At 39.0% G+C, this 13,889-nt stretch overlaps 1 protein-coding gene across 1 annotated transcript in view; it reads left to right on the top strand.

Moving 5' to 3' along the window:
* Positions 1-13,889, top strand: part of LOC140719451 (myosin-9-like) — a 111,919-nt gene that overhangs the window by 26,098 nt on the left and 71,932 nt on the right. The window contains 2 exon segments of the mRNA XM_073034128.1: positions 2,487-2,594; positions 2,596-2,644. Coding sequence (XP_072890229.1) covers positions 2,487-2,594; positions 2,596-2,644 — 157 coding nt within the window.

The following is a 13,889-nucleotide window of genomic DNA, read 5'->3' as shown; positions in this document are numbered from 1 at the left end:
TTGTGATAAAACTGTCACTTTGGAATCTATTGGGTAGAAAGCTACCTGAATTTGAGTTTGTTTGGATTTCAGGGCTACACTATGATGACCATAGTTAACATAGTCATGGAAGCATTTAACCCTGTGTTGATACTTGGAATTCTAAGCTTAATTGTCAAGCGAGGTAGAGCTGTTGTAAGTGAACTAGCTGTAAGAATTTGCACTAATAGGCAGGAAGAGATGTGAATTTGTATAATTCTTTAAACCCCCCCTGGATAGCTCAATGTAATTAAATACTCTTTTGAAGTATGTTTGTATGGTAGAGGAACAAATCTGATTCCCCTAGCTTTGCAGTAGAATCTTAAACACAGCATGATTTATATCCCAATCTATTCAAAGAGCACAAAGCTGCAGTATTGGTGCTAACAGGGTTTCTTCTCCTCCACTATTGATGCTGCCCTCACCTGCTTCTCCGCCATTTCCTGAACATCCGTGCTCACTCCTTCTTCCCGCTGCATTAACAGTGACAAAGTCCTTGCCTACCACGCCATGAGCCTCTGCATCCAACACAGCATCCTCCCAACTTCCGTCATTTCCAAAGGAATCCTTCCAATTTCCACAAGGATTGCTCTTTTGTGATTCCCTTGTCCATTTGTCCCTCCTGGCACTTACCCTTGCAAGCGGCTTAAGTGCTACACCTGCCCATTCACCAACTCACTCACCTCTATTCAGGGCCCCAAACAGTCTTTATCGGTGAGGCTACACTTCACCTGCGAATCTGCTGGGGTTGCCTACTGTGTCCACCTCTACATTGGTGAGACCTGTCATAAATTGGGGGGCAGTTTTGTCGAGTACCTCCACTCCATCCACCAAAAGTGGAACTTCCTGGTGGCCAAACATTTTAATTCCAGTTCCAGTTCCAACATGTCGGACTATGGCCACCTCTTGTGCCAAGATGAGGCCCTCCCTTAAGGTGGAGAGGCAACACCCTATATTCCTGGGTAGCCTCCAACCTGATGGCATAAATAAGGATTTCTCCCTCTGGTAATTTATTTTTCCCTTCCTCCTTCCCCCTCCCTTCTATTCCCCACTCTGGCCTTTTACTTCTCACCTTCTTAACATTTACCCTCTCCCCTAGGTTCTTCCCACCCCCCTTCCCTTTCTCCTATGATCTACTTGCATCTCTTATCAGACTATCTGATTCCTTCTTCTCTAGCCCTTTATCTTTCCTATCCACTTGGCTGCACCTATCACAGTTTTCCGCCTTTTAATTCTGGCGTCTTCTTCCTTCCCTTCCAGTCCTAAAGGAGGGTCTTGACCTGAAACAACTGTTTATTAATTTCCAAAGATTTTACCTGACCTACTGAGTTCCTCGAGCATTTTGTGTGCGTTGCTAAATATTTGAGATTCCTGGCAGTTTTGGGGAGTTTGGCCCTGGACTACTTGATTTTCCCGACTAGTGGGTGTTAGCTCCTATTGCCTATATCCCCTTGTTTTACATGTTGCAAAAAAGTTTAATCATGTAATAAGTGTGATGTAAAGGGAACAGAAAATGCACAAGCACTTTGTAAACCATCTGGCTGCTGATCTATACATGTTCCTGACTCCTGCTTATCTGGCCCCTTTCTCTGACTACACTCCCACTTGCACTGTGGAACCCTGTCTCGTGTTCTATACTAATGTTCGAGCCAGATGCCAGGTCATTAGGATTGTGGAATATCAGATTATTGGAGCTTTACAGTACTTTGGAATTTAAAAATAGAAAATGGTAGGAATTTTCAGCAATTATCAGTGAAGAATCAAAGTTAACATTTTAGGCCTATGACCATTTAATCTTTAAGCAAAGGCATTGTATCTGTATGGGCCAAGATGTTATATCAAATTGGTTTGTAGGAAGACAGTGAGGAGTGGTGAGCAGTTCTACCTCTCTAAAATAAGGCTGATTCTGTCTATTCTGTAGGTGCCAAGTCACTGTTCATATTCGTTACTTTAACTATACAATTGTACATAAACTGAGCAGTATTAATAATGCAAAATACTGCATTTTTAATGATAAAAGAACAAAAGTTGTAATCAACATCTGTAGAAGGAGAAATGGTTAAGGATCAAAGATCTGTTTTTGAATTTTTTTGAAATTCCATTTTTTCAGGCAGCATTGTTTATAGTATACATAGCAAAATAAAACCAAATTCAATCAGTTTAAATGTTTTTTTTATTTTTACTCTTTTCACCGTGGAATCCTTTTCTGTCTTTACGGCTGTGATAACCTGTGGCTTCCTTCAATCCTGCCTTTGTAAATCATTCATGAAGTTCATATCAGTGATAATTGTATGATGTTGAGCATATGTTTTCTGTCAGGTTTGGTCACGCTATTATTCTGTCAATTAATGTTGTTGGAATCATTGATACATTTTTGACCAAGAATGTTTTTCGTCATGTTGGTGTAATATAGATAAAAATGCTACATTACTTTTGTAAACTTAAATAATTTTGTTTTCTTTTTTTAGACTTACTCAGGTCTTTTCTGTGTGGTCATTAATCCTTACAAGAATCTACCTATCTACACTGAGGAGATTGTTGAGATGTACAAGGGAAAAAAGCGGCATGAGTTGCCACCCCCACATCTATGCCATTACAGATACTGCATACAGAAGCATGTTGCAAGGTGAGGGCTTTGCCTTGAGGTATTTTAAGTAGCGAATGTTTGACAGACTTATTACATCTACAATTAATTATTTTTTAACATGCCACAAACTGTCAGCCATGAAGATTAACTTCTCATTCTACATTATTAAGACAACTTGCTTATTGGGTTAATGTTTTCCCCTTGTTGAAGCTGTTAAGTGCTTGGTTGTATGGATCCTGAGTGCAAGTCATCAGGTATCTCTTCCAAATACACTAATCCTTACATGAATAACAGTAATGGTGTTTGCAGGTTACTTGTCCCAAGGAAATAAGTATTCCAGTCCTTCAGCTTCCAACAATTGTGTTATCTTGACAGTCAATTTCCATGCATTTAAACTTCAAGCAGAAATTTCTGGATAGTGAAAAGGAATTGTACAGTATAACAAGTTGATTTATTAATTTACCTTTCACGCGTTATGAATTGGTCATATGGCAAAACTACTTTCTTTCCGAAAGGTCAGTTCATTGCAAAATCAAGTGATGTTTTATATCGAATCATTGCAAGCCTAAGGGAAGTGACTTAAACCAACTTGATGTTTTTGTGCCAATGCTATCTTATGGCTCATTGCTGAGGTTCCTATTAGAAACCGAAGGTAAAAGTGGAAAGATGATGAGGGATTCTGACAGAGCAGTGTGGCATAGGAATCGCTAAACTATACCATATTGATTTTAACATGATGGATAAAAGATGATTTCAATAGCATTACTTTATTAGAATATAATGCAATATCTGAACTAGTGGAAGCAGATTCAGTAGAAATTTTTGAAAGGCAGTTGCATAAATACTTGAAAGATTGCAGAACTATGACAGGTAAGCGGGGCTGTGTGATTAATAACATTTTCAAAGGTATATTGGTTTCAGTTGCCTTCCAGGCTGAAATTCTGAGTAGTGTAGCTATTTAATTTGAGAATAACTTGCTGTTTGTAGAACTTTTTAATATTGCTGTTGATGTTCCCAATAATTAAAATTCAGTGTAGAATTATGTATTCTGTGGTGAACTTGCTTATTTTAATTGACTTTAAAACAAAAGTGAATGGAATATTTAAAATAACTGGAAAGTGCTAGAGCTAGTGATTCAGGTAGCATTTCCATAGAAAGCAGTGTGGCCCTTTTTAGTGGATATGTTTAGTTACAAATTCTATAGGTGAAACCTCAATTCTGTTTTAACTAGAGTTCTCGGCTTGTTCTGCATATTCTGTTTCTCATTTCTATCACAGAGATATGTGCAACTAGAAACACTGGTGGTTAGGATGATCTCATCCTGTTTTGGGTGTGGTAGAGTCTATTGCTTTTGTTATGGACCAATTTGGAAGCAAGATGAGAGATGGTGAGCAGGAACAGGAAACAGTATATGTATAATGACCTTAAATGTGTATTCTATTGGTGAATAGGTTTGGCTGAAGTACTGCTTATCAGGGTGAAGAGGTGATAGACAGAGCTACAGGGAGGTAGTCATCCCTAGGCTAATGATTCAGGTAGCATTTCCATAGAAAGCAGTGTGGCCCTTTTTAGTGGATATGTTTAGTTGCAAATTCTATAGGTGAAACCTCAATTCTGTTTTAACTATATTTCTCGGCTTGTTCTGCATATTCTGTTTCTCATTTCTATCACTGAGATATGTGCAACTAGGAACTGGTGGTTAGGATGATTTCATCCTGTTTTTGGGTGTGGTAGAGTCTATTGCTTTTGTAATGAACCAATTTGGAAGCAAGATGAGAGATGGTGAGCAGAAACAGGAAACAGTATATGAATAATGACCTTAAATGTGTATTCTATTGGTGAATAGGTTTGGCTGAAGTACTGCTTATTAGGGAAAGTGAAGAGGTGATAGACAGGAGCTACAGGGAGGTAGTCATCCCTAGGCTACAGGGGTCAGAAAACTGGGTGACTGTCAGGAGAGGGAAGGGAAATGCCTGGTTAGTGGAGAGCACCTCTGTGGCTGCCCCCCTCAGCAACAAGTATATCGTTTTGGATGCTGTTGAGGGGGGACAGGGGACGGACACAGTGACTAGGTCTCTCACACTGAGCCTGGCACTGTTGTGCAGGAGGGAAGGAGGGAGAAGAGGAATGCAGTAGTCATAGGGGATTCTGTAGTTAGGGGAACAGACAGGAGATTCTGTGAGCCTGATAGAGATACTTGCATGGTGTGTTGCCTCCCAGGTGCCAGGGTACAGGATGTCTCGGATCGGGTCCAGAATATTCTGAAGGGAGAAGGCGAGCAGCCAGCTGTCTTGGTACATGTTGGTACCAATGTCATAGATAGGAAAAGGAAGGAAGTCCTGAAGAAAGATTTCTGGGAGTTAGGAAGGAAGCTGAGAAGCAGGACCTCCAGGGTAGTAATCTCAGGGTTGCTGCCTGTGCCACGTGCTAATGAGGGCAAGAATAGAAGGATCAGACAGATGAATGTGTGGCTGAGGGACTGGTGCATGGGGCAGGTCTTCAGATTCTTGGATCATTGGGATCTCTTCTGGGGGAAGTATGACCTGCTCAAAAAGGATGGGTTATACCTCAACCCAAAGGGGACCAATATCCTGGCAGAAAGGTTTAATAGAGCTCTTCGGGAGGGTTTAAACTAATTTGGCAGGGGGATGGGAACCAGAATGATAGAGTGGAGGAGGGGGAAAATGGAAATAAATCTAAGATAGTGAGCAGTAAAGATGTCAGGGAGGACAGGCAGGTGATGGGGCAAATTTGCAGCCATTAGGATGAGTTGCAGTGCAATCAAAGCAAAAAGTACCAAATACTGGACTTAAGGTGTTATACTTAAATGCACGTAGCATAAGGAATAAGGTGGATGATCTTGTCGTACAGCTACAGATTGGCAGATATGATATTGTGGCCATCACTGAGACCTGGCTAAAGGATGCTTGTCTCTGGGAGCTGAACGTCCAAGGATACACAGTGTATTGGAAGGATAGGCAGGTAGGCAGAAGGGGTGGCGTGGCTTTATTGGTAAGAAATGATATTAAATCTTTAGAAAGAGGTGACATAGGATCAGAAGGTGCAGAATCTTTATGGGTTGAGCTAAGAAATTGCAGGGGTAAAAGGACCCTGATGGCCGTTATATACAGGCCTCCTAACAGCTACAGTGATGTGGACTACAAATTACAACAGGAAATAGAAAAGGCTTGCCAGAAGGGCAGTGTTATGATAATTGTGAGGTATTTTAACATGCGAGTGGATTGGGAAAATCGGGTCGGCACTGGATCTCATGAGAGAGAATTTGTAGTATGTCTATGAGATGGCTTTTTAGAACGGCTTCTTGTTGAGCCCACTAGGGGATCGGCTTTACTGGATTGGGTATTGTGCAATGAACCAAAGGTGATTAGAGAGATTGAGGTGAAGGAACTCTTAGGAGACAGTGATCATAACATGATTGAGTTCACTGAAATTTGAGAAAGAGAAGCTGAAATCCGATGTCGGTATTTCAGTGGAGTAAAGGAAATTACAGTGACATGAGAGAGGAACTGGCCAAAGTTGACTGGAAAGAGACACTAGCGGGAAGGACGGCTGAGCAGCAGTGAGTGGAGTTTATGTGAGAAGTGAGGAAGGTGCAAGACAGATGTATTCCAAAAAATAAATTTTTGAATGGAAAAAGGATGCAAACATGGCTGACGAGAAGTCAAAGCCAAAGTAAAAGCAAAGGAGAGGGCATACAAGGAAGCAAAAATTAGTAGGAAGACAGGATTGGGAAGTTTTTAAAAGCTTACAAAAGAAAACTAAGAAGGTCATTAAGAGGGAAAAGATAAACTATGAAAGGAAGCTAGCAACTAATATCAAAGAGGATACTAAAAGCTTTTTTAAGTATATAAAGAGTAAAAAACAGGTGAGAGTAGATATAGAACTGATTAAAAATGATGCTGGAGAAATTGTAATGGGAGATAAGGAGATGGTGGAGGAACTGAACGAGTATTTTGCATCAGTCTTCACTGAGGAAGACATCAGCATTATACTGGACACTCAAGGGTGTCAGGGAAGAGAAGTGTGCGCAGTCACAATTACGACAGAGAAAGTACTCAGGAAGCTGAATAGTCTCAAGGGTAGATAAATCTCCCGGACCAGATGGAATAGACCCTTGTGTCTGAGGGAAGTAGCTGTGGAGATTGCAGAGGCATTAGCAATGATCTTTCAAAAGTTAATAGATTCTGGCATGGTTCCGGAGGACTGGAAGATTGCAAATGTCACTCTGAAGGGATCAAGGAAGCAAAAAGGAAATTTATAGACCTGTTAGCTTGACATCAATGGTTGGGAAGTTGTTGGAGTTGATTGTCAAGGATGAGGTTACAGAGTACCTGGAGGCATATGACAAGATAGGCACAAACTCAGCATGGTTTCCTTAAAGGAAAATCCTGCCTGACAAACCTATTGTAATTTTTTGAGGAAATTACAAGTAGGCTAGACAAGGGAGATGCAGTGGATGTTGTGTATTTGGATTTTCAGAAGGCCTTTGACAAGGTGCCGCACATGAGGCTGCTAAACAAGATAAGAGCCCATGGAATTACAGAAAAGTTACATACATGGATAGAGCGTTGGCTGATTGGCCAGAAACAGAGTGGGAATAAAGGGATCCCATTCTGGTTGGCTGCCGGTTACCAGTGGTGTTCCACAAGGGTCTATGTTGGGACCGCTTTTTACCAACAATTTAGATTATGGAATAGATGGCTTTGTGGCTAAGTTTGCTGATGATACAAAGATAGGTGGAGGGGCCAGTAGTGCTGAGGAAACAAAGAGTCTGCACAGAGACTTGGATAGATTGGGAGAATGGGCAAAGAAGTGGCAAATGAAATACAATGTTGGAAAGTGTATGGTCATGCAGTTTGGTAGAAGAAATAAACAGGCAGACTATTATTTAAATAGGGAGAGAATTCAAAGTTCTGAGATGCAACAGGACTTGAGAGTCCTCGTGCAGGATGCCCTTAAGGTTAACCTCCAGGTTGAGTCGGTGGTGAAGAAAGCGAATGCAATGTTGGCATTCATTTCTAGAGGAATAGAGTGTAGGAGCAGGGATGTGATGTTGAGTCTCTATAAGGCACTGATAAGACCTCACGGAGTACTGTGTGCAATTTTGGGCTCCTTATTTAAGAAAGGATGTGCTGACGTTTGAGAAGGTTCAGAGAAGATTCATTAGAACGATTCCGGGAATGAGAGGGTTAACATGAGGAATGTTTGACTGCTCTTGGACTGTACTCATTGGAGTTTAGAAGAATGAGGAGGGACCTCATAGAAACATTTCGAATGTTGAAAGGCATGGACAGAGTGGACAAAGTTGTTTCCCATGGTGGGGGAGTCTAGTGCGAGAGGGCATGACTTAAGGATTGAAGGGTGCCCATTCAGAACAGAGATGCAAATAAATTTTTTTAGCCAGAGGGTGGTGAATCTGTGGAATTTGTTGCCACAGGCGGCAGTGTAGGCCAAGTCATTGAGTGTATTTAAGGTAGAGATTGATAGGAATCTGAGTAGCCAGGGCATCAGATGTTATGGTGAGAAGGCAGGGGAGTGGGACTAAATGGGAGAATGGATCAGCTCATGATAAAATGGTGGGGCAGACTCGATGGGCCGAATGGCTTTCTGCTCCTTTGTCTTATGGTCTTATGATTTGATTACAGATAAAACTTGGTTTAAGAAGAAGATTTGCTTTTGCTATGAGTAATGTATTTGGTCTACCCCCATTAGTTATAATTCACTTGTTAAAATCAAAATAATATGTTAATGACGACTCACAGTGGGTGATAGTTGGAAAATAAATGAGATGTGAAATTGCTTGACTGGAAGTAACGGTGATTTTCTCCTCCCCCTTTCATGAATTTAAAATGAGAATTTAGTGAAGTTACAATAGTTTGGCCAGAAGCTTATCTTGACATCAGAGGTGATACCAAGATAGTAAACAATGCAAAAGGAGTGAGATTAGAAAGTGGAGTTGGGTATTAAAAGAATAGAGTTTGAGAGTTGATTTGTCTTACATTGAAGGAAATTTTAATTGATCCAAAATTGAGATAGAGCTGGGAATTCAGCACACGATCATTATTTGAGGGAATTTGCTGTGGGTCAGTGTACACATCAGAAACGTGGTTAACTTTGATATTTTCCAATGCAATAGTAGGAAAAAATAACATTACATGTGATTGTGTATAACTGAAAAGATGAAAATGGAATGCCGAGTGAGATTGGAAAGACTGGGTATGTGTTGAATGAAGCGAGTGTGAACCCGGGCCTGAGAGCATATCATTGTGGCAGGGTGCAGGTTCAAGAGCGAGGAACGATCTGAGGTTTGGCTGAATTAAGTGCCGTGTCAGAGTGAGGTCTGGGGCCAGGGGAGCAGGATGGGCCAGTGTTCAGCTCGCTGGTCTGCAAGGTTTACTTGCCTCTGTGCTGAACTGAGGCTGTGGCCCACAACTAATGGGCTCCTAAATCGACTGCAATAATGATTGACTTCATGGTTGTGCACTCACTTTCCTGAACTTCAGTTCAGAATGTTAGTTGTTTACTTTTATTGTTTGTGGGATTTGTTATTCTGTCACATTTGGTGTTTGATGGTCTTCTGTTCTTAATGGGTTCTATTGGGTTTCTTTGTTTTGTGTCTGCCTGTAAGGAAAATAATCTCAAGTTTGTATATAGTATGCTCACTTTGATAATGTACTTTGAACTTTTGAAGTTTGATTGGATGGTTTCATTGAGAGTTTAGAGAAATATTGAAGTAACAATGCTTGTAATATGCACTGCATTTAATTTCATTTATCAGTTAAAAAAATCTTACATGATGTTGCAGGAATGGAACAATATCCAGATTTGGGTTAGTAAATGGTGCAGAACATCTCTGTCATATGTGGCTGTCTCTAACAAGTGAATGTTTGACTTTCTCCTTTTGGCACCCACAGGCAAAACTATAAATGAAGTAATTATCATTAACATATTTAGGGACACAGTTGACATATTTGGGATCAAGATCAAACACAGATGCATTGTTATTAGAAACAGGACAGATGACTCATCTTCCTAGACCTGCAAGTTGTGATAAGTAAAATAGGTGCATGAACTGGTGCTGCCTCAAGAAATTGACCGAGTTAAAGGAGGTTACATAATTGTTTCTTCACCTACCATCTTAAGTTATTCCCAAGTTGCAAACCAATTTGCCTTGAAACAAAGGTTACTTTTTCTTTGCTGCTGGGGCAAAATCCTGGGGCTCCTGACTTTGTGAGGTATCTTCATTGTTCAAGGTGACTGGCAACAACCATCTTTCAATGCTTGAGGGATGGACAATAATGTAGGTACTGCTACAACAGAATCAGAATTGGGTTTATTTCATAGTTGAAAAAAAGTAATTGTTAAGAATTGTCAGGGTCTAGTAAATTTAATACAGAAGTATTATTTCTATAATCCAGTGGGGGAGAAAATTTTGAAGAAATAGTGGTTACAACTTCATAGCGTTAATGATACTTTCCTCCTCTGTCATAGTATGTAACATTGTTTTGATTTCACATGATCTTTTGAATTTCTATTTTATTCATAAATTCGGGACTTGATTTTATTAATTTGGTTCTATTTCTGATTGGCATTTCTGTTGGCATTGGGAGGGAATAATTTTATAAAATATAGAGAAGAAAAAGGAGACAAAGCCAAAGAACTTATTAGATGAATTATTGAATTTTATCAGTCATATGGGATATTGCAGCTTGTGTGGGACTTGCAGAGGCATGAGAGTTAATATAGTATGCTGTATGTTTAACATTCCGGGAGTTTCATGTTGCAGTGGAAGAGATATAGCAGCTTGTTCTGACAAGCTGGGTTTTTAAAAGGGTATTATCTTGGTTTATACCAACACTGACAAGTTTTACCATATAAGGGAATGAAACTGACAGGCATCAAGTTTGCAAATGTGGTTGAACCCAATCTTCAGATATCTTGGATCTCTTTGCGAGTGGATCAAGACCTTACCCAATTGTGATAGCTGTCCAGTAAAATAATGCACAAGCACCTACTTGAGGTGCAAATACAGATCAAGGATAATGTTGATGTGACATGTGTTTGGAAAGATTTTTTTAAAGATATATTATAGAATGGGCCCTTCAAGCTGCACTGTCCAACAATCCACTGATTTTAACTCTAGCTTAATGACAGGTAAATTTACAATGACCAATTGATGTACTAACCAGTAGGTCTTTGGACTGTGGGATGAATCTGGAGCACCCAGAGGAAACCCATGAGCACATGGAGGAAGGAACATATAAACTTGCTTAGATGACATTGGAACTAAACTCTGAGCTTCAATGCCAGAAGCTGTAATAGCGTCGAGCTAACAGCTACACTACTATGCTGCCTCAGAGAAGCTGTATAATTTTTAAGTAACTAATATTTTGCTTTAAGAATATATTTTAAAATATTTGTGCTATGAATCCCTACCATTGTAAACCTATTTTAAAACAACCTAATCAGTGAGTCATGTCATTGCACCACTATCCTCCAAGACCTTTCCTCCACTGATTCACTTGGCTTCTATGCTGTCATATTCAAATATGGCTGTAGCATTTTCAAATATGAACTTGTTTCTGCCTGCAGAATAGTATTTCTGTAGAACCCTAGGAACTGCTTTCACGCACAGTGGTTATTTTGGCCTTTTTTCCCCAACTTCCATTTCTCATTAGCATACACTATGCAGAAGTTTTACACTTGCTATAGCCACTTAAGCTACATTGTTCTAAATAGAAAATACAATGGATTCGGGTTAATTGGGCCATCAGTTAATCAGGGCAGCTGCTTATTTAGGACAGCTGTTAACAAACAAAATCAAGTAGAGAAAAAAGCAGAGATTCCCTTCATTTATTTGTGACAAGAGACTGTTACCGAACAGTTTCTAACTGCATGTAAGTTGTGTGGTCATTAGACATACGTCATGCTTAGAGTGAAATGTTTGCATTCAAAAAGCAGTGATTTGTCACTGATAGTTGGTGTGAAAAGAGCAGTAAGATAATTGAGAACTGTTTTGCTCACTGTGGTTTCAAGCACTCTGTCTTGGAGATCCCAGAAATGGTCAAGAATGAAAATGTAGCAATTTCACTCCTTCAAGTTATGGGTATCGACAGTCATTTGAATGTAACAGTGAAATTGAAGATTTGGAGGATGCCAATGTTGAAAGCATTGTTTGAAGTCAGTCCATTATCTAAATTAGCTCTCTATGCTGATGTTTGTTTATTTACAGTTGATCAAAAGAACAAGGCAGCGTACTCTAGATTAATTCCTCTGATGGTTATTAGGAACTAAAACAGTTTTACTATTCTGTAGTAAATTTGTTAGTTTTCTGATTTGTTCAGTATTTCATTTAAGCACATAATTTGTTACTCTTAAATGGTAGTTTGATTTTTTTCATACCTTTTTAGTTATTTACATAAAACATTGGCTAATTGGGGCAGCAGTTTAATTTGACAATAGTGTACTGGCCCCAATGTGTCCTATTTACCAGGAATCCTCTGTAGTTGAAGAAGAGAGATTAATATAAGAACTAATCTAATAGAACAAAATCTAAACAAAATAAGAATATCAGTGGTCAATTTCATTGGTGTTACAGAACTTGTGCAGATTGTACATAGAAGCAAAGTTCAAGGAAGAATTTCATATAAAGATTTGTGATTAATCTTGTAGAATAGAAATTGGGAGCATATTTTTGCTCAGCATAAATATTAAATTACCTGGTTTATCGAGCTATCTAGTATAGACTCATGGAATTTTATTTAGAAATGGTGAATGGACTTTTGAAATGTTCAGAAGTTTACATTAATATTTGGAGACTTGTTAAAAATCACCGTTTTATGCTTGACATCATGATTCAATGTTAATGTGCAGACTTCCAAGTCAGGAGATGAAGGTGCATGATCCAGTGTGCTATTTTGGTAAAAATTAAAGGAGGTGCCAAGTTTTGGGTTGGGTGTTATGTAGTGCTTCTGCTTCCACTGAAAGATAAAGAAATCCCATTTACTGTTGAAGAAATGTGGAGGCCTTCTGGTATCCTGGGCAATATTGATTCCATAGTTGAACATCACGAGTAGACTTTGTTCTGTGATATCTTATTGATATTTGTACTCTGAAAAGGAACCTGTTTTTCTAGTTAAAATAGAAACTACATGTCAAAAATAAAATTTTTGTGGGACCTCCTGTAACTATGAAAGTTGTTTATAAAGTTCTATTGTTTCTTGAATTTTAAATATCAGTAAATAGAATTCCTGAAACCTATCTATCTTTTATTTGCCATATTGAGATATTTGCTTTAATTGCTGTTTTTCTGAATAAAATGGAGAATTAGCAAATTATGTAAATATTGCAAAATTTTTATTTTGGTTTGGTGCAGCGACGATAGCATATTATGTAGGTTTTAAGTCAATATCTCAGGAAGGAAAGATGTGAACAGATTAAAATGAAAAGGAAGTTATGAAACATACTGCAAAGCTGCAAAGTGAAAGATTATACTCAAAGCTTGAATGTTGTTTTTGCAAAGTTGCCTGCTTTTGGTACATGGGTTCTTTACATCGTGACTAGTCTAAGTATGGTCACTAGTTTAATTAAAATTCAAACAAGGTGCAGTAAGTCTTTAGCTAAGAATTGATTTTCTGGTTCTGGTAAAAGTGGTGTTTGCTATGGTGCTTCTCTGTCTAACTGAGGCAGATGATAACATGTGGGCAGTATTTTTTTTGGATTCCACAAAATGTATGTGCAGGATTACAAGATGCAGTGTAGATAGAATAGGCTATAAAGTTACTTGCTACTTAAGAGTAATAATGTAGTGGTCATTTGTATGGGGGATGTAATGGAAGGCAAGCTATGATTGGGATATTTGAATTCTGCAGCAAAATTTAAATGTGTTGAGTGGCAAAAACTTTGCAATTGGAGTTTTGAGTTCATACACTTCAGTAGGATGAATAAGAAGCATGTCTAAGTGCAAAGGGATTGTAAGTGAATGGAGTACAGAGAATTCCAGGTACTCTCAAGCATGAAACAAAGTTTAGCATACAGGTGTACTAAGTGAAGGCATATTGGCCTTTATTGCCAAGGAGTGGAGTTTAAAAACTAAAGTGTTGTAACTATTGTACGGAGAATAGACGAGGCAGCCCAGATTCCAACTTACTTTTAGGCGATAGGGTTGAAATTTAGGAAATGTCTGGAAATAAATATACTTTTACTCTCTGAGAAAGGGATTGGTAATCTTTGGTCATAGTGGTATAGATTAGTGGTCACCAAC

This window comes from Hemitrygon akajei, chromosome 31 (genome assembly GCF_048418815.1).
Source record: "Hemitrygon akajei chromosome 31, sHemAka1.3, whole genome shotgun sequence".
Classification (NCBI taxonomy): domain Eukaryota; kingdom Metazoa; phylum Chordata; class Chondrichthyes; order Myliobatiformes; family Dasyatidae; genus Hemitrygon; species Hemitrygon akajei.
This window is presented reverse-complemented; position numbering and strand designations above follow the sequence as displayed.